The 27,500-nt window shown below is 40.9% G+C and overlaps 2 protein-coding genes across 4 annotated transcripts in view; one reads left to right on the forward strand and one right to left on the reverse strand.

The window, feature by feature from the left end:
- ptbp1b (polypyrimidine tract binding protein 1b) overlaps positions 1-22,077 on the forward strand; it is an 81,655-nt gene extending 59,578 nt beyond the window's left edge. For all 3 annotated transcript variants that reach the window (XM_055165206.1, XM_055165207.1, XM_055165208.1), the window contains exons 10-14: positions 864-897; positions 3,085-3,177; positions 6,981-7,197; positions 7,415-7,492; positions 10,822-22,077. In XM_055165206.1, the coding sequence (XP_055021181.1) occupies positions 864-897; positions 3,085-3,177; positions 6,981-7,197; positions 7,415-7,492; positions 10,822-10,954 (555 nt within the window). In that variant the 3' untranslated portion in view covers positions 10,955-22,077. The remainder of the gene's footprint in view (positions 1-863; positions 898-3,084; positions 3,178-6,980; positions 7,198-7,414; positions 7,493-10,821) is intronic.
- Positions 22,078-26,175: 4,098 nt separating this feature from the next.
- Positions 26,176-27,500, reverse strand: part of LOC129412138 (translation initiation factor IF-2-like) — a 3,508-nt gene continuing 2,183 nt past the window's right edge. Inside the window, exon 2 of the mRNA XM_055165213.1 lies at positions 26,176-27,500. This exon is cut by the window's right edge and continues 66 nt beyond it. Within this exon, the coding sequence (XP_055021188.1) occupies positions 26,596-27,500 (905 nt within the window). The 3' untranslated portion in view covers positions 26,176-26,595.

Below are 27,500 nucleotides of genomic sequence, written 5' to 3' on the forward strand. Positions count from 1 at the left end.
TAGAAAAGTGGATAGGCTTTGTGCAAATGTTTTTTTTTTTAATGCAAGTGTGTTTGTCGTCCCAACGCCGCTGCACTAAAGGCGATGACGTCATCACACGGCGCTGTTTGTTTACATGTGGCAGCAGAGCGAACACTTTAGCGGAGAAAATAAGTCCAGCGGCAGAAGTATTTATTAAATAGTGAGACAGATGTGAGTCCTGCTGCGATACGCTTCTCCGTGAGTTTATGGAGCAGTGAGAACAGCCGGAGACGAGAGGCCTGTAAAACTTCTGTCTCTGTCACAGTCCTTATCGAAGGTCAGCGCGGATTCGCCGTATATTTTTTTTAGCGGACTTTATTTCATATTTGCCTCGTATGAATAACATCAGCGCACCTGAAAGGGCTTCTCTGTTTTGTACAAATCGTTTTCCTTCCTGTTTACAGCCAGATCCTGTAGTTTTTCTAACGTTACAACAGTGGCCACAACTTATATTTGCGATTTTTTTTTTTTAAAATGAACGCACAACAACGCACGCTCAATTTCTTGTGACTGCTAAAATTAGTAGCTCTTTGGCATTTTCTTTTTGTAAAGGTAGCTCAAAAGAAGACAAAAACGTGGGAGATCCCTGCACTAGAGAAACCATGAAAGAGACGTAACCAGACAGAGGACACGGCTTTCACTTCACTAGCAGCCCAAATACCTCCAAAAATACAGTCCATTTCATTTAAAACACCTGCCCCTCTGACCCGGCCTCACTTGTTGACCTGTTTGTTGACCTGTTTGTTTGTTGACCTGTTTGTTGACCTGTTTGTTTACTCTTGTGTCCCTGGTGAATCGGCGCCTGGACTCTGCTCTCTTCCTTCCTTCACCTGTTTCTAAAGAGAGTCACGCCACACTGCCTCTTTATTCTCTTCGGTACGTTTCACCAACACTCAAATCTCACTCAGCAAATCAAATCATCTGGTTTATGCGCAGGTAGATTAAATCAGTCAATGCAGCATCATGTGGTCAGACGGCACTTTCTGCACTGGTCGGTATTATTTAAGCATATGTGTCTATATAGTTTCACTTGTATGTAGAATTATAGATAAAATTGGGCTACGTTCAGACTGCAGGGCTTAATGCTTAATTTGGATTTTTTCGTGAAATCAGATTTTTTGGCGAGGTCGTTCACATTTCCAATAAATTTGACTTGTGTGTGATCTCCAGTGTGAACTTTAAACTCCTCAGAAGTGTCCCACATGAGCATTGGAGGACACGACGATGTCACACACAGCAAACGTGTTCAGTGTTTACGGAAGTCGTCTAAACGCTGGGCTTGTTTCCCAAAATACGATCCAGTTCTTGGTAAAATGGACAGTTTACACGTCCACGGCCGCTTTGTTTGAGTCTTCAGCCTCCTTGTATTGGCTCGCAGGCTCTTTATTTTTCGTTGACTTTGGAGCCAGGACTGCCTATAGTCGCTCTTGGCCATTTCTTTGGCAATCATTTCAAAAAACGCCCGGTTCCGATAAGCCCACTTCAATTTGGCCTGAACACAGCAATATCCCCAAATATTAATTATCTCGCTAACCTCGCTTTCCCTCCATTGACGAGACTCTGAGGGTGCACTCACACTAGGACTGTAGAACCATGCCGTGCTCAAGCTCGATTGCTGTGGGTTTTATGGTCCTTCTATGGCCCGTACTCACACCTGCACATCTGAACCGTCATGACGTCATCACACGGCGTTGTTTGTTTTACATTTGCTAACTGTTTTAGCGGAGAAGAAAAGTCCAGCGGCAGAAATATCTATTAAATAGTGAGGTTCTGACGTTCTTTGAAGATACATGCTCCTCCTTGAATTTATGGTTTAAAAAACAGCGCAGAGCAGTGATGAAAGCCGGAGATGCTGTGTGTTTTGGAGCAGATTTTATTCACTGTAACATCAGCGCACCTGACAGGGCTCGTATAGTAAAGTCATGCGTGTGCATGTACATGAGCTCCATGTCGTGCTTTGGCTCACTTCCTCCAATCAGGTCAAAGTCCCAACCTGAGCCTGACGTGTAGGTTGGCTGAATGTGACCTGACCGTTCAGACTAAAGTCGCATGTCAAAAGATCAGATATGTATCAGTTTTAGGAGCACATATCCAAGTGTCCTGGGTCACATTTGAAAAAGTCAGATCTGCGTGGTTCAGACTGTCATTAAAAGATCAGATACAGGAGCATAGGGACGATTTGAGTCACTTCAGGCTGCAGTCTGAACGTAGACTAAGTGGATCAGTATAAAATATTTCAAACATGATGGACAGACACAAAATTATTTGATTCTGTAAAATGTGCTTAATCATCAAGTTGACCATTTTGCATAAAAGTAAAATCAGTTCTTAGAAAGTTTCAGATTTGGCCCCCATATTTGACCTCTGACCTGCTGCATTCGCTGTGTTCCCGTACATCTGAGTTGCATGTGAAGTCTCCTCAGCTATGTGCATGACTCAATCAGCTGCTCTTGGTTTTAGTCAGATCTCCCGTGATTCAGAGCTCCTCAGAGGAACCACCATTTTGATTTCTCTGCAACTTTTAACTTCCTTATTTCCTTTACGGACCTAAATTCAAATTCACTGTTTTCTCCTCAAAATATTACATTTGCTGATACTCGTGTATTCATCGTTAGAGCTTATTCAGTTTCAGTATTTGATAACTATGTACTAAGACTGCAACTGTTTAGGAATTTATTCTGTGATTCATGCTTTTAAATCAAGATTGAGTTCACAGTTCAAATTTCAAACACGTCCAGGAGCATTAATCATTTGAGAAAAAGCTGAAATCTGAACTTTAAACTAATTTAAGAATCCCATGCACTTCAGAACATGAGTGTAGAGATCTAAACTACAAGGTTAGCAGCTTTTACACAGAATAAAACTATTCAAAGTGTGATGAATTGTGCTGCCCGACTGTGAAACGTCATATTTTGATTAGTTAAATTAAGTGTAAAGTGTAAATGTTTGTGCCAAAAACCAAAAGTACATTCACGCAATTTATAATTTTTGGTAATGTGTCAGTAGAGTTTGTTTATTTACATGTTCTAAAACCCTAAACCTGTCTCTTTTGGCGTGTTGAAGGAGTGTACGGCGACGTGATGAGAGTCAAAATCCTCTTCAACAAAAAGGAGAACGCCCTGGTGCAGATGGCCGACGCCACGCAGGCTCAGCTCGGTAACGCACACCTCACTGCCCGCTGCACACGCGCCAAATCTGATCAATCTGATCACTTTTGACAGACTACGTCAAGTTGTATTTGTTGGGGATACAAAACCAGTGTTGGGGAGTAACAGATTACATGTACCGGAGTTATGTAATCAGAGTACAAATGATGAGTAACTGTATTCAGTTACAGTTACTGTTTCAGTGAGTGGGAATTGGATTACAGTTACTTTGTTGAAATAAATGGATTACACAGAGGGATTTTCCTGTTTTCACATTTTGGACTAAAACCAGGACTAAAACCAGGAGTAAACTTGGACTAAACCAGGACTAAACCAGGACTAAAACCAGGACTAAACCAGGACCAAACCAGGACTAAAACCAGGAGTAAACTTGGACTAAACCAGGACTAAAACCAGGACTAAACCAGGACTAAACCAGGACTAAACAGACTAAAAACAGGACTAAACCAACTGGACTAAAACAAAGACTAAAACAGGACTAAAAAACAAGGACTAAACAGGACTAAACTGGACAAACAGGACAAAACCAGGACTAAACCAGGACTAAAACTAAAACCAGGACTAAACCAGGACTAAACCAGGACTAAACCCAGGACTAAAACAGGACTAAAAACCAGGACTAAAACCAGGACTAAACCAGGACTAAAACCAGGACTAAACCAGGACTAAACCAGGACTAAAACCAGGAGTAAACCAGGACTAAAACCAGGAGTAAACCAGGACTAAACTAGGACTAAAACCAGGACAAAACCAGGACTAAACCAGGACTAAACCAGGACTAAAACCAGGACTAAACTAAAACAATATGACACCAACAGTAGTGTGGACGTAATTATGATCTCATATAAAAATCATTTTTCTATCAATAATATTTTTAATCTGGTCAAGTAAAGACTGAACAAACATGAATTTTCAGGATGTTGTTGGTACATTCACGTAGTTTTAAAAAACATGACAATATCAAGTAATCCAAAGTATTCAGATTACATTACTCACTTTAAGTAATTTAATGGATTACGTTGCAAACTACATTTTGGGGTATGTAATCTGTAATCTGTAGGGGATTACATTTTAAAAGTCACCTTCCCAACACTGTACAAAACCAGCCCAAAGGAGAGCTGGAAAGTAAAATATGGACTGATAATGCTGTAATTCTGCATCAAACATGGACATGGACACGCCCTCTTCTCCGATTGGTCAGACTCTGTCCTGCTCTGAGTGAGTGGCAGGTGGATTTAACCAATCATAGTGAAGCTTGTATAGACAAAGTAGTTTTTGGATAGAAATGGTGTTTATGGTTAGGTAGTTAATCTAATTCATCTGATTGAGACTTTGAAAAACTGCAAAATGTTGACTTGAGAATCAGTGTCAGGGTTTCCACTAGGGATGGGCATTCGATTAAATTTCCTTAATCGATCATCGGGTGAATTAACGATTGTTTTTCGATTAATCATGAACGTTTTCATATTAAAATGATCATCATTATTATTACTATTACCTGTATTTTCCAGGGCTATTAGACGCGCTCTTAAGCCTCCAACCCCATCAAAACACGACTGCGCACCCCACAATCCAGAGCGCCCCATACACGAATCCACTCTAGTGTCCCAGCACGACTTCAGTAAACTACAAAGCCACAACACACCCGCAGAACACGCAAACACACACGGAGCAGACGGCGACCGCACGGCGAAACGCACCCACAGACACACTCATCACTCCACGCCGACGAGGAACGGAACGGAGGAACGAACCGAAAAAGCGAGTGCGACGTGCCGCTTCTAGACACGACTGAACAACTGAGTCACTGCGAACACGCCGACAATCCGTTGGTCCCAGACAGCACCCTCCCTACACACCACAACTGAACAAAGCCCAGAGTCACCGTGAACGAACAAACAAAACCACTCGCCCATCACACTGTTGTGTTTCCTTTAAAGTCCCACGCGGTTTATTTGTGAAAAAAGTTCAAAAATAGACCATTTAATGACAGTGCGTCTTATAATCCAGAGCGCCTAATAGTGTGGAAAATATGGTACTAATCTGCATAAATAAACTCAACTTTACAACAAATAAGTCATCACCGCTCTAGAGCCTCATCAGCCTGTTTGACATTATAATGTGTTTAATGCAGCTTTGACACATTTGTTTACGTTTTACCGAATTGAAACTTAAAACCACATGACTCATTTGCATAAACTATAAGCGCTGATTAAAAACAGCTCTTTCCTTGTGCGCTGATGTGGTTCAGCTTCTGTTGGACTAAAGGACACGACTCAGTGGAATATGAGTGTTTCTTTCTGTGACAGAGGATGTTGATGATGCTGATGGTGAGTCTGTTCTGTGTGTATAGGCGGGTTTCAGCTGACGTCATTGTTATTAAAAGCCCGCGTTGCTGCTGGGAAATATTTTGGTCGGAGGCAAGAAACACGGTAGCGTCAAACACAGTGCGTAACCTCGCGTATTTATCCCCGATCATGGTAAATTCCTGCTGCATTATCGGATGCACAAATAGAAGCACGGAAGAAGGAAAATGTCTTTGTCGTATTCTGAGTGAAAAGAACCGCTAACGGTGAATTAAACGGTTTTCAAACATCCGCAGAGCAAACGTAGAAGATCCTAACAAACCGTGGACTCCAACAAGTTCAACAACACATCGAGACTCTTGGAGGTTTTCATCTTTTCTGCTGTGAATGGCCCAGGAGTTTCCACCAAGTCATTGTGGATATCGCCCAAGTGAATATTTGTCCAGGTAGTTGGTGATTCCGACCAGAAATTTGGTTTGGTCCACCTTTTGTCGGGGTTGAAAAGGGTGATTTGGCTCCTTCGATGCTTATGACCAATTTCTGGTCAAATGGTCTTGGGTCCTCTGCCGTTAGAGTGGATAAATAACCGGGATCAATACCCTTTACGTGCTTTCTCGCTCCGTCCGTCATGTTGAATTAGCGTTTATTGCCGCCGACCAAAATAATTCCCAGCATGCAACGCGCGCTTTTGTCAACAATGAAACTCACCTATACTGCACAAAAATCCGATCATACTCGGGACACAGATGTGCTGTAAACATTCTCACTGAGTGGTGCAGTGTCTCCAAAAAGCCAGAGCCCAAACGTGGGACTGTGAGGCACAACTCCAGTGTTTGTGTCAGACGCAGCCTCGTCTCCTCACGCTGCTCACAGCAACCTACATTCAGTTTGTCAATTAAAAATGAAGGTGATCAACGAAATTCTTAACGGTCAGTTACTGATTAATCGACTGCTCATGCCCATCCCTGGTTCCCCCAGTGTGTGGTTGTGTTGTGTTCAAGTGCTTTTGTTGTCATAGTGAAGTGAAACATGGTGGATCCAGAGTTTATCCTGACCTGTTACTTGGGTTAAAGCAGTTTTAGATTTTCTAATTCATCTGCTACAGCAAGAAGAGAATGTATCAAAACACAAACAGCCGGCTAAATAATATGCTGGTTATTTTTTTGATCATGTAGAGAAGAGGATTTTTACAATAGCTGATGCTTCTCTATTTGTATCTGTATTCTGTATATGTTCCGCCATGTTGAAAGGTTAAAGTTTATCTCATCTCCGCAGCCCGTGTATCATAAAAATGTTCCAGCTTTCCAGTGGAAATTACAGCATGAGTGGGTGTTCATGTGCAATTTTGATGTTGCACAATAAATAAGCTCTGTGTTATCCTGCAAAAACAAGTCACCCATGTGCCAAGATTCAGATCAAATCACATCAAAACCGCACTTATTCCTGCGTCCAGCCTCTCACGCCTCCTCCTGTCCCTCCTCCCCAGTGATGAGCCACTTGACAGGGCAGCGCCTGCACGGGAAGCCCCTGAGGATCACTTTGTCCAAACACTCCAGTGTCCAGCTCCCCCGAGAGGGCCACGAGGACCAGGGTCTGACCAAGGACTTCAGTACCTCCCCCCTGCACCGCTTCAAGAAACCTGGCTCCAAGAACTACTCCAACATCTTCCCCCCGTCTGCCACACTGCACCTGTCAAATATACCGTAAGTTTCAATACCACGCGTACGATAACATGAGCCATGAGTTTTCACAAATCACACTGATTCACTTTTGTTTTGGTGTGCTGTGCTAAAGTGAAAATGAAACCTCCTGCAGTGTCATTGTTCGTAGACTTTTGTGTGTCTGCTGTCTTCTGTGTGGACTTTTCCTGAGGACCTCACCATGTTGAAGCCATGTGAGTGACGTGTGTTTGTGTTGCAGCCCGTCTGTGGTGGAGGACGACCTGAAGAGGCTGTTCTCCAGCTCCGGAGCCATCGTCAAAGCCTTCAAGTTCTTCCAGTGAGTGTGGACTCTTCTATCTGCAGTGTTCGTAGCCTGTTATTTAGACTTCTAGACCCACTTTGAGACCCCTGTTATAGTGCGTTCAGACTTAGGTGTCCAGATTATAGGCAAACTCATCTTCAGGCGTCAGCGTGGCGTGAATCTGGCGTAGATGTGGCACGTCTAGAGCGTTCAGATGTCAATGCTCCAGGGCGTCCAGGACGTTGGCGTCAGAAGTTGAAAATGCTGAACTTTTGGAGTCGGACACGCCGCTTCAACCAGTCAGGACGACTCTCTAATAACGTAGCGATGTTATTTTCCGGAAGAAGGAGAAGAAAGAAAGACCCGGGAACCACAAACATCAGAACAAGAAATCTATGCTGTGTCATTAGGGGATTATAAATATATACACGCTGCAGCCGCCGAGGTTATCACCAGGACTAAACCAGGACAGAACCAGGTCTAAACAAGGACTAAATCAGGAATAAACCAGGACAGAACCAGGTCTAAACAAGGACTAAATCAGGACTAAACCAGGACAGAACCAAGTCTAAACAAGGACTAAATCAGGACTAAACCAGGACAGAACCAGGTCTAAACAAGGACTAAATCAGGACTAAACCAGGACAGAACCAGGTCTAAACAAGGACTAAATCAGGACTAAACCAGGACAGAACCAGGTCTAAACAAGGACTAAATCAGGACTAAACCAGGACAGAACCAGGTCTAAACAAGGACTAAATCAGGACTAAACCAGGACAGAACCAGGTCTAAACAAGGACTAAATCAGGACTAAACCAGGACAGAACCAGGTCTAAACAAGGACTAAATCAGGACTAAACCAGGACAGAACCAGGTCTAAACAAGGACTAAATCAGGACTAAACCAGGACAGAACCAGGTCTAAACAAGGACTAAATCGGGTCTAAACTAGGACAGGACCAGGACTAAACCAGTGTCATTAGCGGAGTATAAATATAAACACGCTGCATCCCTTGAGTCCTTCGCCTGGGTTTTATGTAATAAATACACTTAAGTCACTCTCAACCTGGTCTGCCATTGTTCTGGGAAAAGACCGGGAAATGGCATTTGTTTCCAGGGCAACGGACGTCCTCAATGTGCGTCACGAAGTTTTTTTCCCTTTCGTCCATGGCATCCAAGACGCGTGTCGGGTGCGTCTAAACTCAGATACAAAGACGTCCAAGTAAAGGCATCCAGCGCGTTTTTTTTGATGCCCCGTCACCATTACACCTCACTCAGCCTGCCCAGGTCCAGCAGACGCAACCGTGTAGGAGTATTTGAAAACTGCACACACACAGGACCACGTGTTCACACCATAACTGTTGATGTATTAAGAGAAAGGTCGTCCTGCAGAAATAGACTCCCAATGGGTAGAATGTGGAGGGGCCCAGGGCTCCCAGGACAGTCTGAGCTCGTCTCCGTACTTTGAATGATTTGGAATAGTTGCAGTGTCGGAGTAGAGGAGTAGAGGAGTTGGAGAAGTATCTTAGTGAAGGTAGTTTGGGCTGAAAAAATCCAAATAAGTCCGATGAGGTTGAATGTTCTTAAAAACGACCTCCTAATGTCACAATGTGGACAGGGTTTGGAGCTTTGGAGTGAGAGAAAAACACAAAACCATTTTAAATAGAATAATCTCCAGTGTCTTCCTTTGTTTTCAGCTACTGTCTCAGCTTTAAACAAACATATTTCACTGAACATTTACAAATATCTGCCGTCATTTCTTCTCATTTCTATGAAACGCTCTGACACGCTGCTCTCTAAAGGACACAGACGACACGGCACCCCCTCCTGGTGAGTGGTGGTAGTGCGTCCTCAATCGTGCACATGAATCAGGTCAATGATGTCATGAGGACTCTCTGTAAATCCTCCAGACTCTGAACACTGCCAGTATATGCATTATTTCATTTATATGGACCAATGAATGAAAACTAAAAAATACTAATATCTCAGAAAGTGTCAGTGAACATGATTTAAATATTCGGGCTCGGGTCGGACTTGGACACATCAGCACGTTTGTTTCCTGTATACAGTAAAACTACTCGCTTTGAGACTCTAAAGCACAGGTGTCAAACATACGGCCCGGGGGCCAGATCCGGCCCTCCAAGACCTTTACTGTGGCCCTTGGGTGATTTTCTACTAAAATATTTAAATTATATTTTCTATTAAAATCTTGTTAATTTTCTGCAGTGTTTATCACAGCAGCGTCTCCAGCGTCTCTGTACGTGGCTCCTCCCACCAGAGCAGCACAAATGAAGACTTGTCTCTTTCCAAACGCTCTTAAAGGACGATCGTTTTGACTGTTGACCGTGACACCCTCATCAGAAAAATGTCCAACATGAGAAAAGTGGAGCCGAGTGCAGGATTTTATAAGAAAAATTGACTTATTCCTGTTTTCATACAAGTTCATGTTAAAACATTGTTTTGAAATAGATTTTTTCTTACAGTTTCAGGTTGTTCATAATATTATAATATTTTGTAAAAGAAAGAGTTCATCAATTTAAAAAGATTTCTGTAATAGATTTGTGTTTCTCTGCACAAATATTTGAACTTATTGTTATTTTTGGGGTTTATATGACATGACTTTTCTGATCCGGCCCCTTTGGGATCAAAGTCGGTTGGATACGGCCCCCCGGACCAAAATGAGTTTGACACCTGTGCTCTAAAGTGTTGAAAAGATCAGAGCAGTGCACTTCTAGTTTAGATACAAGTCAAACTGTGTCATTATTATTTGTGAAATGTGGTGCAAAACTTCAGATACAGGATTTTAAAACATAAAAGACTGGAGATAAAGTCCACAGGAAATAGTCACTCTCACTAATCTGCAGCTTCACCTCGATCCGTGCGCTGTGTGGACGTAAACAGACACACGCGAGGAACTATTTTCGCCGTTTTACTTTTAAATAACACTTCAAACTGGATTCACAGCGCGGTTCTGTGGACTAGGGTCATTATCTGCAGAGGACAATTCCTGTGGATAATGTGGATGAGATGCTGCAGTTTATTACTCTCCTCTCGTAAAGTGGTAAAAATTTAAGTCTCATTATTTTCGCTATATCCAGAGTTTGTATTTTGCATCTCTGTGTCCGTTAGAGGCCACACAAACGATATTCTAAGTGTGTCATTAGTAGGCAATAGTGCGAATTTAATTGTGTCAGGTTTGGTCAGACTCGGACACAAATATCTTAATGCCTGTCGGGTTGGGGTCGGATTCGATCACTGCTCTGTCGGACGCGGGCCGGGCTCAGGCAAAAAAATCCGTCCCGATCCACGCTCGAGTGTAAGACGTACTCCATAATGTTCTTACAAAAGTGTGTGTGTGTTTTGTAGGAAGGACCACAAGATGGCTCTGATCCAGCTGGGCTCTGTGGAGGAGGCCATCGAGTCCCTGATTCAGCTCCACAACCACGACCTCGGAGAAAACCACCACCTCAGAGTGTCCTTCAGCAAGTCCTCCATCTGAGGAGAACCAGCCCGAGCAAGAAGAGGAGGAAGAGGAGGAGGAGAAAGAGAGAGGGGGAGAAAGAGAGGAGGAGACAGGAGATAGGAGACAGGGGGCAGGGCTGACCAATGAGGACACTGGGGTGGATCAATACGAGTGCTCATACTACTAGGACTAACCAATCACAATCACAGATAGAACAGGACAGAGCCACGACCAGCCAGTCATCACGAGGAGAGGTATACCCACTGAAAAAGGAAGATTTTTTTTTAAATGATCTGAAATGACTTGAGTTCAGAATGTGAGTTACTGGCACAAACAGACGTGCAGACAATTTTATGAACGCAATTTTGACGCAGAAGTGGGTCCGTGTACCATTTGTTCTTTCGAATTTCAGTTAAGAACGAAAATCAATAAAATGGGAAAACAGTTTGTTATTTTGTTTCCATTTTAGTTTGTTTGTTTTTATATAGATTCCCATTAGCTACTGAAAAACAGCAACTATTCTTCCTGGAGTCAGTGACACGCTGTAAATGCATTTTATTATTATTATTATTATTAATGAAAAATAACAAAAACGACCGACAAATAATCCATAATATCAAATCATCAATATAATACATAAAATTAAATTATAAATAATCATCAATATAATAAAAATAAATAAATATTATAAATAAATAAGAAGAAAATTATTATTATCATCCTTCTTCTTATAATAATAATAATAATAATAATAATAATAAATCACAAATATTAGCTGCTCCTGATTGAAAATGAACACATTTTGACCTCTATTTCCAATTTGCCAATTTAATTTAAAGTTTATTTCAGCTAACACCAGTCAAAAAACTGTCTCGGTGCCTATTTTAATTTTAATATTTTATTCTCTCTGGTTTATTTGTCCCGGAAGTTCTGCTGAGTTTATCGCCTCACTGCTTCTTTTTTCTCGTCATGGACTTCTACAATTACTTTTTAAGACGCAAAAGTAAACGCGTCGCTTTAAAAGAACACAAGAAAACACGTTCGTGCACAAAACTGCAATGATTTTTCAGGTAAATCCTTCTAGCAGCAGAACTTTCAGGGCAAATAAACCAGAGAATAAAATATTAAAATTAAAATAGGCACCGAGACTGTTTTTTGATTCGTGTTAGTTGAAATAAATGTCTGGAAATAGAGTTTGAAATCTGTTTTTTTTTTTTTTTTTTTGACACTAAAACGGAATAATGAAATAAACTGTTTTCCCATTTTATTGTTTTTCTTTTGCAATTGAAATCCAAAAGAACGAACGGTACACGAACAGAAATGTTTAAACAAGTTAAACAACTGTGGACTTCTACCTATGACGTAACAATTCAGGCAAAATTCAAAGCAAGTCCTCAAAACGGCGTTTATAAACAGAAAAAATGTTCTATAAAATGAGAACCCCTTCAATTTAAAACCTGAATTCAAGTCGTTTTAACAATTTTAGACGTTCTTTTTCACGTTGTAAACCAAAATCCTGTATGATTGGCGGTTGAGCTGACCAATAGGGTTGCAGTAAATACTAGGACCCACCAATCATGACGCGGATGTGAGTGGGAGGGACCAATCAAAGCGCACAAAACCAAAAACAGCCTGGGGACTCAAAAACAGACACTACTTTTGACCAATGATCATGCAAAAGACCGCCCGGATCGACCAATCAGGACTCGGAGGGGACTTGAACGGACCAATCGGCTGCTGCGGCCGCGCCCACTACACTCCACATTCCAGTGCATGTTTGCATCGACCAACGTGAAGTCTGTGTAACTTTAAATTATTTTTCTATTGTATTTTAGTTTGTTTTCAAGAGTTTTAAAAAGACGAGATAACATGTAAATGCGGGTTAGCCTCAGATGTGTAAAAGTTGGAATTTGAGGTTGATCCGATTTTTGTTTTGAGTTTTGGAGTTTTTCGGGGGTTTGACGTCAGGATTTTAAGAGCAGGAATCCTTGCTGTTACCTGTAGCCACTCTTGCCTTGGGCCTCTCTCTGGACTGGAGAGAGAGAGTTATGTGTGAGAAATGTACACACAACCAGATATTACCGGTTTGCTCCAATTTATTCAGAAAACCAAACGAGAAGTATTTAGTTTATGGTATAGGGTCTCAAAAAATAAAAACGCTATTAGGCTCTGTTCACGCTTACGTCACAAACTAGGAAAGTGTTTGGAAACATGCGATGACAAATTTAGTAATAACAACAGAACAGAAAACAACAGACTGTTAACGTCACATATGAACAGTTCTTCAGATAAACTATAACATAAACAACAGAACAGAACAAGTTTAACAAACTCTCCATCTCACTCCAAATCACTAAATCCATTCAGTTCTTCATCCTCGGTGTCACTTCTGAACAACTCCACCAACTCGAGCTAAGTCTATCTTTTAGACTGCGATGAGCTTTTTTTTGTATCTTCATTGCAGTTTTCAGAATCCTCACCTGAGTATAAATCCCAGAAAACATCCAAATCATGAAAAAACGTGATTTATAATAAGAAAATTCCATAGTTACTAGGGTTGGGCAGTATCTAGATTTTGATACATACAGTGTATACAGTATTACTGTTTTACCAAAATGTTTTAGTACGACTTTGGTAAGATACAAAGCCGCAACGCTGTACGGCCTGCAGACTTATAATCTCTGAAAAGTTTCACATCTCCAGCACAACACACACAGAACAGACTCACCATCAGCAGAACATCCTCTGTCACAGAAAGAACACTCAAATTCCACTGAGTTGTGTCCTTTAGTCCGACAGAAGCTGAACCACATCAGCGCACAAGGAAAGAGCTGTTTTTATCAGCGCTTTATAGTTTATACAAATGAGCCATGTGGTTTTAAGTTTAGTTCCTGTAAAACGTAAACAAATGTGGCCTGAAACCAAAATGCTGCCAAATTACAGAAGTACAGAAAGAACAAAAGGGAGCAGGTAGAGGGTGGAAAAAAGGATCAAAACTCAAACACAAAAACCTCCCCAAAGAAGTAAAAAAAAAAAAAGTAAAACATCGCACGAGGAAATTACAGAAGTACTAGTATTTTTTTTTTTTTTTGGGACCAATACGCTTGTGGCCGAACTTGCCGTCTTGTCTTGGTTTCTTATGAGCGTGACAACGGAACGAAACTAATCGAACGCCATCTCCCCACGCAGTTAAAAAAAACATTATAGACACTTTTAGTTTTAAATCGTGATAGAATTAAACTGAAAATACAAACACACATTCATTTCTGCTGAGCAAACAAATGTAGGGATCAATAAATTATAATATTATATCAGGTCCTTACGCGCTGCAGATTTTTTAAATGACGGCAAAGAAAACGAAATTGTTGCGACTTTTTGATACCGTAATGTCGTATTACCGTTTAAAGGTTGTATGGAGGATTTTTTTTTTTTGTTTCAAACTGTCAATGAAAGTTTAAAATACCATTACAGAGACACAGCAGCTTTGTAATTATAATGACCAAAAAAAAAAAAAGGAAAATCCATCAACTGTGGACGTAGTGAAGCCAGATAAACATCAGCCAATAAAACGAGGCTCCCTCATTTTCTATTGGCTGTTAGGCTGTCAATCAAACTCCCTATGTTTCTAGTGTAATTGACTCATCGGCGCGCTGAGATTACATGGTTTATTCAGCGGTTCTTAGAGGCTGTAGCTTTTACGCAATTCGCACAAAATTTGTTGCGATTGCGGACGAGAATCCACGACCAGTTTGTCGCAAAAGAAAGTCAGTTTTTGAGGTCGCTGAAAGATGAAGAGAAGGGGAAAAGGAGCAAAACCAAACTGGGGTGATTCTTGGAGATTCCTTCCAGTAATGGCGTGACTGAAGCAGACGAAGGGCCTAAAAACTGATGTGTCAGTCGCTAAATTCTTTCTACACAGGTCACTTCAACAGTAATTCTGAACACGCACGGCTGTAAACAAGCGTGATTTCTAGAGTCAGGAGGCAGGAGGAGATGTTTCTACTTGTGGAGCTGTGGAGAGGAAGGTGGTGTCAGGCATGCACAACATTTGAAAAAGGACTGTGGCTGTATTTCTCTTCCCTTAAAAAATCCTCTATACAACCTTTAACACTAGTAGTTACCAGCGCTGGGCTCGCCGACAGACTATGATAAAACCAAGTGAAGTAAATGTCATCAGCGGTAAAACTGAAGAAGAGTTTGGAATCGTCTTGAATTTAGCATGTCATTTTTTTCTAATCGCATGTACCCAGTGCGCTCGGAGTTATACGTCAGTGAGGAAACGAAATAACGGAACACTAAAGTGACATGGAGATGAAGAAAACTGACAAAATCTAGAGAGGTTTCCAAACGTTTTCCCGGTTTGTGACGTCAACGTGGACAGAACCTTTAAAAAATAAACTAAAAAGACGCTGTACCTGATTTTTAACGAGGTCCGAAGTTATTCCTCGCTCACTTTACGCATTCTGAGCGTCCTGATTATTCGCCGTGATGAGTTTATAAATGTTTTTCTCAACTTTCAGAGACCGGTGCGCCGGAGACAACAACTAGCATGTTAACCGCGCACTTCTTTTGGGCGACTTTTGACCTCGAGAGCTGCTTTTACAATGTACTTTTACACATTTTGCTCAAACACGTGGGGAAAAAAAATCAGGTACAGGCCTTTTTAACGTTCACTTTTTCGTTATAGCGATATGCAAAATTTGAATATTCGATTTAAATTTCACGCGAGTCCAAAAAATGACGTTATTTAAATATAAACAGAAGCTGGTAGACAATTTTCCAAGTACCATTACTGCGATTTAATGTCAAATACTTTTCGAAATACAATCTACTTAAAGTCGCTTGAGGAAAATGTTACTAGTAGTATTACAGTACAGTTATTTTTTACATTTTTGACTACCGCAGTTCTTGAAAATGCATTAAAATCCACACGTACATTGTGCCTAAGCCTTACGACTGTTACTTACATTAAATATTGAATGTAGCTTATTGGTTTTAACTTTGAACCAGTGTAAAATGTTACTTACTGAGCAGGCGTTTTTACTTGATTTTACTTTTTTTTTTTTTCAATACACGCTTCAAAAAACGCGAATCGTCGAAGCAGAATCTTTCAAATTGCGGTAAACTCGGCGTGGTAATACGGAGTTGTGTGTACATTTGCGTGTGAGTTTGAACCGGCGCTGTCTGATCGTTCCCTGTGCCTTAGCCCTGAGCGGACCGCGTTTCCCATGATGCCGCGGGGGCAGGTTTACAGACAGTTTACTTTTACTGTGGCTTTATTTAACCTGTGTTTATGTTTTTTAGCGTAGCGTCTACACAACTGTTTTTTAAAGGGGGTCTGAGCTCAGGACCAAGAGGAAGACGACTTTTAAGGGTTTGGTGATTTCTCGGTTTTGGGTTCGTGTGCGTGAAAGCTGCTGAAAAAACAACAAAAAAAACTCAAACCTTCTACAAATGTGCTCTGAAACGCAAAGGGAGGCTCGGTTCAGATTTAAATTTTTGCTCAAATGCTGCATCGCCAAAAAAAAATAAATTCAAAAGTATAAATTTTGTTTTCATTCGCAAAATTTGTCAGAAAAATCACAATTACACTTTGTTTTGTTTTTTCACCAAATGTCCTTATTGATGGACCAATTTGAAAGTAATCCGTGTATCATTCGTTTTTCAAAATAAAACTAAAAATAAGAAAATGAAAAAACAACGGACTGAACCAAGACTAAAATCAGGACCAAAACAGGACTAAAATCAGGACTGAACCAAGACTGAACCAGGATTGAACCAGGACTAAAACAAGCCTTAAACAGGACTAGAACCAGGACTAAATCAGGTCTACACCAGGATTAAACCAGAGTTGAACCAGGATTGAACCAGGACTGAACCAGGACTAAACCAGGATTACACCAGGACTAAACCAAAACTAAAACCAGGAGTAAACCAGGTCTAAATCAGAGCTAATCCAGGACTAAAACCAGAACTAAAACCAGGAGTAAATCAGGACTAAAATCAGGACTGAACCAGGACCGTTGTCTTATTTTTGTTTTTATTTTGACAAACGAATGAACGAATGACACACAGATTGAAAGTCGAACTCTTATTTCTTCTGCTACTGCAACCCAAAAAAAACAGAATGTACTTTCAAATCAATTTTTTTATTTTTTTATTTTTTTTATAGAAAAACTTAAAAATTAATTTCTTGTTGTCAGCACTAAAACCGGTTTATCTTCGTGTGATAAAATAAGTTCTGAAGCTAAATCAATGTTAGTGAGCGGGATACGTCATAATGACCCGTAAGTGTGCGTGAAAACGGGTGAGTGCGTAAATGACGAGAAGAAACGTCTCAAACTTCAGTAGCCGGACATCCACTCAAAAGGAAACCGTCTGACCTCGCAGCATTAGGATTCGTTCGTTTGACGGTAGGCGGGTACTTTTTTTTATTTAACCAATCGCTGCTATTTGGTCGTGACGTATGTAATGCTCCAAATCCCATAGGAAGAAGGACAATAACATCTTTAACCCTTGATAAAATTCACCAAACATTCTCTTTGTTCCGGCTTTAAATCCTCGATCTCTTCGCTGATTGGCTGGCGCCCGAACTTGCACTTCCGGGGTTTTTACGAACCGTTTAGTGTATTCCAATTCCTGATCTAGTCGCTGGAGAGAAATGAAACTGAGCGGAGGCACCAAGAGAGTCTGAAACCTGCTGAAATCCTGCAAGACACTGACACGATACAGACAAAACAGAGGCTCTTTCTGCAGGAGACATGCGCAGTAGAGCGACGCGACGATGCGCCGAGGAAGATTCTCGTTTTGAACAGTTATTTTGCGCTTCATACAAACACCCTGACGCAGCTTTTATGTAAACGACAACTGATGTGGCTGTGGAAGAAGTAAACAGAGCTGCTGGACGTGAACTCGACATCAACGAGCCGATGTTGAGACGTTGGCGACGGCAGCGCGACGAACTGATTCAACGCAAAAAGACGACAAAATCTTTCAGAGGCGATAAACGAACTTGAAAACATTCTTGAAGACGTGTACACCTGCCGCTTATAGACAAATCCGGCCTGTTTTTATCTTTTCAAATTTAGTTGGTGCCCTCAATAGTCCGGAAATTACGGTAATAAGTCTATAAGTTAAAGATTCTGAATGCGATTTTTATTGTCTTTAAAATGAACTGATTTGTTTTTTCAAAGTTTTAAACAGTTTGCAGTCGTCCAAAGTTCTTCCTCGCTTCCCCTTACGCGTTCAGAGCGTCCAAATTCCTCACCGCGATGAGTTTTTAAAAGTGCTTTTCATCACTCTGAGACTTGAGCGGAGTTTTGCCGTCACTATATAATACTGACGGCAACTAGCATGCTAATCACGCACTGATCAATGGACTATAAATACCAAAATAAAGACAGTACAGCAGACGTATTTGGACCCAAAGAGCTGCTTTTACACATCGCTGATTTGAATTGTGACCCAAATCTTTTTTCTTCTTAGTATCTCGTTGCCGCCCGACCAGATTCTTAAAGTCCCGTGTTCCTCTTGGCGCTGAGAGCTTTAATTTAAGGTTTTTAGGGGGTTAGATCTTGTTGTATGCAATCATGTTTTATTCCAATCATTTATCGTAGCAATATTTACCATTCCTCTGTTACGGTGTCGTGTTTTTTCAAGTGTTTTTGGAGTAGGATTTCTGTCGTAATCTGCTGGACTCTTCGTGTTCGACGGTTTTTATTTATTAGGATTAAGAAGACTCCACAAAAGCTGAGACCAAATAGGCCTTCTCTCTCTTTCTCTTTCTCTCTTTCTCTTTCAACTTTCTTTTTCTCCCCGCCTTGTATGTAAGATTTAAAAAAAGGATTTGGGAAAAAGTGCGACTCGGAAGAGAAACTGGACGTGTTTTCAGGTCGGTCAGAACGATGCCGCACCAAAAAAAAAAAAAAAACAAGGGTGTACGAAAGCGGACGTCGCAGCGAGGAAAATAAAAATCGTGGACGCAGCATCGACACCAGCGAGTGTTTGTATTCGTAAAAATCGTTATTTATCAGCGCCAAACTCGGTGGAGAAAGCAGCAACAACGCTGAATCCAAAGACGTAACGGATACAGCAAATGTTTGGTCGCACAATCTTTATTTTGAAAAACTTGATTTCTTCACCGTATTCCACACACACGTTTTTTTTTTTTGTGTGTGTTTGTTTGTTTTTACCGTGTGTGACTCGGATGAACCTGCTGACGTCCACTTTTCGGTTCCCAAACAATCCGTGTGTCATTTGTTTTTCAATATAAAACCAAAAATAAGAAAATGAAAAAAAAAACAGCGATTTTCTTCATTATTTGTCTCCAAAACCAAAATGAAAAAAAAACCAAATAATGATTCGTTTTTTCAGTTTTTGATTTTGTGATTAAATGAAAAATGGAAAAAAAAAAGGATTACAGTCGTTTCCTGTTTTCGTGACTTAAACTGCAATGCGGGACTAAATCGGGACTAAAACAGGACTGAACCGGGACTAAATCGGGACTAAAACAGGACTGAACCGGGACTAAAACGGGACTAAAACTGGACCAAATCAGGACTGAACCAGGACTAAAATGTGACTAAAATGGGACTAAATCGGGACTAAAACGTGACTAAAATGGGACTAAATCGGGACTAAAACAAGACTAAATTGGGACTGAACCAGGACTGAACCAGGACTAAATTGTTTTCAGTCCTGGTCTGGTCCTGGTCTCAGTCCCAGTCTCAGTCCTGTTCCTGGTCTCAGTCCCGGTCTCAGTCCTGGTCTCAGTCCCAGTCTCAGTCCTGGTCCTGTTCCTGGTCTCAGTCCCGGTCTCAGTCCTGGTCTAAGTCCCAATCTCAATCCTGGTTCTGTTCCTGGTCTCAGTCCCAGTCTGGTCCCAGTCTTAATCCTGGTCTCAGTCCCGGTCCTGTTCCTGGTCTCAGTCCTGGTCTCAGTCCCGGTCTGGTTCCAGTCTGGTCACAGACCTGGTTCAGTCTTGGTTTAGTCCTGGTTCAGTCCGGCATCGTAGTTTAAGTCACAGAAACTTTTTTTTTTTCCATTTTTCATTTAAACACAAAATCAAAAACCGAAAAAAAATAACGAGCAAAATAGTTTGTTCGTTTTCTTATTTTTGGTTTTGTATTGAAAAACAAATGAACGAACGACACGAGGATCCCAAACACCCTGATTTTCGAGATGAGTCGCGAGAACCGGCACCGGCACGATTCTGTCAGCCTGAAAACCCTACCAAAGTGTTAAAGTGGATGTAATTTGAAGGACGAAAAAACCTCAAAATGTTAAAAACGAGCCAAACTGAATCGTATCTGAAGGAAAGCTGCAAGAAACACAAATGTTCAAATCATTTCAGAGGATCACGTCGAACTTTCGTCACTTTAGACTCGCTCACGGAGGGAAGAGGAAGCACAACTTTTACTTTACGAGGAGTAAAAAAAAAAAAAACGTAATCTCAGATTTTCTACACTTCCTGATCTCTCTCTCTACGTCCTTTTTTCTCCGTTTTGTCGTTCTTTCTCTTTCTCTTTCTCTCTCTTTCGTAGATGCAAATCGCTCTCAGGAGTACCGATTCATTTTGTTGAGACAGTGCCTTTTTGAAATGCCTTTCGTTTAAAATCGTACGTGGTCTTTTTTTTTTTTTTTTTTTTTCGTTTTCTCTTTTTTTTTTCCCGGCTGGCTTGAGTCCTGTTTTCGTTTTGTTTTTTTTGTTTTGTTTTTTTTCCGAGGCAAAAACCCAGTGGAAATACAGTGAAAAGATGTGACGTTTGAAACTCACTTCGTCCGAGTGAGCAGCGAAGGCAGCACGGGGCGTTCGGGAACCGCTCCGAACTTTCCGAATGGTTTCTAATGAAGCTTATTTTACTGCTGAAAGAGGCCAGTGAAGTTGATTTTAGATCTTGGAATTCTTCTCAAATACAAACAATTCTATCTTCGCTTTATTTTCATAATGTTAAAAGTAAAAGTCAAATTATTGTCTTTTGTTTTTTTAGTTTAATCTCGACTATTCTGCAATTTAGACACATTTTGACCCATATTTACATTGACAAAAACGAACTTTATTGATCCGTAACGGAGAATATTTGGACACAGTTGCTTACAAATAACAATATAATATAATAAAAATGTTTAAAAATATAAATGGCAACAATAAATTCTAAATAAATTGCAAAAACGAGCAAAAGACAAGTTTCAAATAAAACAAAATTATATAAATGTAAATGTACGAGACAAAATAAGATAGAAAAATAAGTAATAACATAAAAAAATAAATAAAAAATAATAATAAAATACCAAGTGACAGTTCTTTGGAAGGAAAATAAAAAATTGAGATAAAACTAGGCAAGATTTTTGGTAAAATTTTGAAAAATGTGGACTATTTTCGTCAAATGAGTGCTGTAGTTTCACTTGTCATACGCACTTTAACATTTCAGTCGTAAATACAGGGTTCCCACAGTCATGGAAATCCTGGAAAAGTCATGGAAATTTGTAAATTCAATGACAGTTTTGGATTAATTTTAGTATCTATTTCACGCAAGTTCTCATGAGGATATTATGATTATTTCCGAACGTCTGCGCTTTTTTGTTTAAAAGAGACGACAATAAATGTACTGACAGTATTTTGAATTTTTAAAAACGACTAAAAAATAAATTAAATTAAAAATCCCAAATTATAAGGTGAGTGGAACAGGGTTAACGTTTCATATTTAGCCCTAAAATTCTGATTCTGAGTGAAATTCTTCTCTAAAGTCCATGGAAAATTCACTTTAATTTGTGAAAAGATTTAGAGATTTTGAAAAATAGCGGGAACCCTGAAAATAACCTCGATTTTTACAATAAATAAACCAATAATACACCAGATGCCCTAACGTAACATCTTAATTTCTTTTTAGAATCTCAAAAACATCACACGTTCTGAAATCTCACCTCAGTATTTCGGCGTTTTTGACGACAGCCGAGTCTGCGCCGGTCGTTCCCGCGGGTCAGCGAAGGCCCCGTGCTGCGTTCAGGGCCTGTAGGAGCTGTACATACTGCCTGCGTGTGCTAAGTGTGTGCTAAGCGTGTGTGTGTCTGTGGGTTTCATGTGTATATTTGGAAGAACCGTTCTGAGCCTTACAGTTCATGTCACAGAAGAATAAAGAGCTTTTTATGGAAAATTCAAACTGTCTGATGGGTTTTCTTTACGCCGTGTGCACAGCTACGGTTAGACCTGGTTTGGACCTGGTTTAGACCTGGTTTAGACCTGGTTTAGACCTGGTTTAGTCCTGGTTAGACTTGTTTTAGACTTGTTTAGACCTGGTTTACCTGGTTTTAGACTTGGTTTAGTCCTGGTTTAGACCTGGTTTAGACTTGGTTTAGTCCTGGTTTAGACCCTGGTTTTAGTCCTGGTTTAGACCTGGTTTAGACCTTGGTTTAGATTTAGTTTAGACCTGGTTTAGTCCTGGTTTAGACCTGGTTTAGTCCTGGTTTAGACTTGGTTTAGTCCTGGTTTAGACCTGGTTTAGTCCTGGTTTAGACTTGGTTTAGTCCTGGTTTAGACCTGGTTTAGACCTGGTTTAGTCCTGGTTTAGTCCTGGTTTAGTCCTGGTTTAGACTTGGTTTAGTCCTGGTTTAGACTTGTTTTAGTCCTGGTTTAGACTGGTTTAGTCCTGGTTTAGACTTGGTTTAGTCCTGGTTTAGTCCTGGTTTAGACTGGTTTAGACCTGGTTTAGACCTGGTTTAGTCCTGGTTTAGTCCTGGTTTAGACCTGGTTTAGTCCTGGTTTAGACTTGGTTTAGTCCTGGTTTAGACCTGGTTTAGACTTGGTTTAGTCCTGGTTTAGACCTGGTTTAGACCTGGTTTAGTCCTGGTTTTAGACCTGGTTTAGTCCTGGTTTAGACCTTGGTTTAGATTTATTTTAGAGCTGGTTTAGTCCTGGTTTAGACCTGGTTTAGTCCTGGTTTAGACTTGGTTTAGTCCTGGTTTAGACCTGGTTTAGTCCTGGTTTAGACTTGGTTTAGACCTGGTTTAGTCCTGGTTTAGTCCTGGTTTTAGTCCTGGTTTAGACTTGGTTTAGTCCTGGTTTAGACTTGGTTTAGACCTGGTTTAGTCCTGGTTTAGACCTGGTTTAGTCCTGGTTTAGTCCTGGTTTAGACTTGGTTTAGTCCTGGTTTAGACTTGGTTTAGACCTGGTTTAGACCTGGTTTAGACCTGGTTTGGACCTGGTTTATTCACCTCAGTATTTCAGTATTTTCTCAAACTTTCACGACAGCCGAGTCTGTCCGATACTAATCGATACTAAAACTAATATCGAAACTAGATACTCAAGTGTCGATACTAAAAAATGTATCATTACCAGGACAGAAATGAAGCTTTACTGAAGTTTTAGAATGAACTTGAGCTGAATCAGAACACATAAGGACACTCACACTGGAGTTTAGAACCTGCTGTAGGTTCTATGTTCGACACTCACACCTGTACATCCAAACTGAGTCACGATGACGTCATCACACGGCGCTGTTTGTTTACATTAGGAGAGTCAAACTCAAATTCACAGAGACCAAAATTAAAAACTGGGACTAAGTTGTGGACCAAACTAAATATTGAAAATTTTCAACAACATCTGCATGTTTTCTCTTCTTCCGAGATATGCAATGTTAAGCCTTTTTGTATTAAAATAAATGTTTAATAATAGTTTTGCTTAAACACTGAATCCAGAAAAAGCAGAATAAAAAATAATAACATTTTAAATAAATATTACGATCAAGAGTAGAAAGACGAAAACTTAAAGGAAACAACGATGACGCATTAATGACACTGAACAAAACTAATGTTATGGTCATGAATAAAACAGAAGTAAGTTTTCATCTTTCTTCTCTTGACAGTTATGGATAAATTGTTCATGTTAAAATGTTTATCCTTTGTGGACTTTGTTGGTTGAAGATTTGGTGATGGGGCAGATTTAATTTAATTTAAGTTAGTAGAGAATACGACACACATTTACACAGATATTTTGCCACAGAAAAGCATTAAAGGTTGTATAGAGGATTTTTTTAAGGGAAGAGAAATACAGTGACAGTCCTTGTGCGCATTCAGAATTACTGTTGAAGTTTCCTGTCTAGAAGTAATTCAGCGACCGACGCGTCAGTTTTTAGACAATTCGTCTGCGCCATCGCTGGACGGGATCTCCAAGAATCACCTCAGTTTGGCTTTGCTACTTTTCCTCTTCTCTTCTTCTTTCAGCGACCTCAAAAACGGACTTTCTTTTGCGGCGAACCGGTCGTGGATTCTCGTCCACCGTCGCGACAAACTTTGTGCGAAATGCGAAGAAGCGACAGTTCGAAAAAGCCTCTAAGAACCGCTGCGCAAACCACGTAATCCCCGCGCTCCGACGAGTCAGTTACACTAGGGAGTTTGATTGACGACCCAACAGCCAATAGAAAATGAGGGAGCCTCGTTTTCTATTGGCTGATGTTTATCTGGCCTCAACACGTCCACAGTTGATAGATTTTCGTTCTTTTTTTTTTTAGTCATCATAATTACAAAGCTGCTGCGTCTCTGTAATGGTATTTTAATCTTTCACTGACAGTTTGAAACAAAAAAAAATCCTCCATACAACCTTTAACGTAAGTGACGTTTACCTACATCGTGACACTTCGGCCATTGTGAAAAAAGTCTATATAGCATAAAATGAGAGGAAGAATAGGAGAAAAAAAAAAAAGAAACAACCCCCCCACAGTGCTCCTAAAAACACTGATATGAGACCAGGGTAAACGGGAACGTCACATCATGGACTGGGAAAATTAAACAATAATGGAAACAGAAAGACACAAATATAAAAGCAACAAACAGGCATGACCAGTCTCAGTACCTTTCTTCTCTCTCTCACTCTTTCTATAGAGGCTTTGCACCGTCACGTGTCCCCATGGCAACGGTACCTACGCCGCCATGACACCGGGCACAATATGTCATTGACTTCAGCAGCATTGGAGAAACATGGGCAGGTTTTGTTGTGTATTTAGTTGTTCTTGACGCTCTGAACGGGAATAAAACGAATCGATTCTTCACTGTTCCTCTGGAAATGACTCATCAGGATCAAACAAGGGAATTATCGAAAAAAAAACGTGAATTATGTCTAGAGAACATAAACCGCGAAGAGATTTCCTATGGCACCATCAAGACACACTCACGTCACTTTCATCAAGGTATTTGCTATTTAAATTGTTTCATAGTTTATTTAATGAGAGAAGCACATTTACTGAACTAAAATGTAAAAAGAAAACATTTGCAGTGTGAGTGGCAGTAGAAACTGTATCTTCCAGCGCACATATAAACATGTCACTCGTCGTAGGATCCATGTTTTCTTTATTGTCTCGCTTAACCACAACTATGTCTTCTAGAATTAATTGTTTTTTGTGAGTGGATCTTTCTAACGTTCGCAAGGATCTTTTCATGGCCGATTCTTTCGAGGTTCGGCTCACAGACTCTTTCGACTCGTGCGTCGTGTTGATCACAGGAGCCCAGTGTGGGTTCGTTGAATCGTAAACTAGTGCGGGTTTTCCTGGATAAATTAATGACATTTTAGTTCAGTAAATGTGCTTCTTTCATTAAATAAAGCTACGAAACAATTTAAATAGCAAATACCTTGATGAAACTTCAGGTGTCTTGATGGGACCATTGGAAATCTCTTCACGGTTTATGTTCTCTAGTCATAATTCCCATCTTTTTTCTGATAATTCCCTTGTTTGATCCTGATGAGTCATTTCCAGAGGAACAGTGAAGAAACAAATAGTTTTATCCCGTTCAGAGCGTCAAGAACAACCAAATACACAACAAAACCTGCCCATGTTTCTCTGATGCTGCTGAATGTCAATGACATAGTGCACAGGTGTCAAACATACGGCCCGGGGGCCAGATCCGGCCCTCCAAGACCTTTAATCTGGCCCTCAGCTGACTTTCTACTAAAATATTTTAATTCATATTTTCTATTAAAATCTTGTTAATTTTCTGTGGTGTTTATCACAGCAGCGTCTCCAGCGTCTCTGTACGTGGCCCCTCCCACCAGAGCAGCACAAATGAAGACTTGTCTCTTTCCAAACGCTCTTAAAGGACGATCGTTTTGACTGTTGACCGTGACACCCTCATCAGAAAAATGTCCAACATGAGAAAAGTGGAGCCGAGTGCAGGATTTTACAAGAAAAATTGACTTATTCCTGTTTACAGACAAGTTCATGTTAAAACTTTGTGTTGAAATTGCATTTTTCTTAAAGTTTCAGGTTGTTCATAATATTATAATATTTTGTAAAATGAAAGAGTTCATCAATTAAAAAAGATTTCTGTAATAGATTTGTGTTTCTCTGCACAAATATTTGAACTTATTGTTATTTTTGGGGTTTATATGACATGAGTTTTCTGATCCGGCCCCTTTGGGATCAAAGTCGGTTGGATGTGGCCCCCGGACCAAAGTGAGTTTGACACCCCTGACATAGTGTGTCCGGTGTCATGGCGGCGTAGGTACCGTTGCCATGGGGACACGTGACGGTGCAAAGCCTCTATTCTCTCCTTTCTTTCTCCTCACTGCATTTCTTTTGTCTCTCCTTCCTACTCACTGTTTCCACTTTCTTGCTCTTCTCTTTTTCTTCCCCTCGCTTTATTTCTTCTTTCCTTCGTCCTTCTTTGCTGCTGCTCTTCCTCTTTCATTTTCATCTCCTCCTCCTCCTCACTTTCTCTTTCTTCTCTCTCTCCACTTTCTTTTCTTTCTCTCCTTCCTCTCTCCGTCTCTTCCATCTCTCTTTCCCTCTCTCTCTGTCGTTCATGTCGCTGATGCCGCAGAAATACCGTCCGGAGTCCTCGAGTTCAGACCTTCTCAAGACCAGAGACCCATCGGACCTGACGGAGACTCTAGACCCAAGTCCAGATCCGGATCCAAGCTTGATTCGTGATCTAAATCCTGGTCCAGGTTCAGATTCAAAAAGTCCTGATCCTGGTTCAGATTCAAAAAGTCCTGATCCTGGTTCAGATTCAGGGCCAAATCGAAGTTCTGATCCTCCTCCAGATCCAAGAACATAGCTTAGTTCAGGTCCAGATCCAAGTCTAGATCCGGGTCCGAGTGTAGGTCCAGATCGAGGCGGGGCTTCATCAGACTCCAGTCCTGATCCTGGTTCAGATTCTGGTTTGGATCTTGGTTCAGACGTTGGTTCAGATCCTGGTCCAGATTGAGGTGTTACTTCGTCAGATTCCAAGACTGGTTCCAATTCTGGTTTGGGCCTTGGTTCAGATGTTGGATCAAATCCTGGTCCAGAGCCTGATCCAGATCCGAGTACAGACTCCAGAGGCCGGACTTCATTAGACTCTAGTCCTGATCCTGGTTCATATCCTGGTCTAAAGTCTTGTCCAAACCCTGGTCCAGACCTGCGTTCAAACCTAAACCAAGGATCCAGATCCAGACTGAGGACCATCTCAGGACTTCCTTCTGGTCTCCACCGGTACCAGGTGAGGACTCGGACTGGGCGCGGGCTGGACTGGTCTGGAGCAGGTCTCGGGGACTCGGGGGCAGGTGCTGTGGGTCTGAGGGTGTCCACCAGAGGGCAGTGCAGAGTCACGTTTG

Source organism: Boleophthalmus pectinirostris, unplaced genomic scaffold (genome assembly GCF_026225935.1).
Source record: "Boleophthalmus pectinirostris isolate CB_2022bp ecotype Guang Dong unplaced genomic scaffold, ASM2622593v1 HiC_scaffold_7, whole genome shotgun sequence".
NCBI lineage: Eukaryota > Metazoa > Chordata > Actinopteri > Gobiiformes > Gobiidae > Boleophthalmus > Boleophthalmus pectinirostris.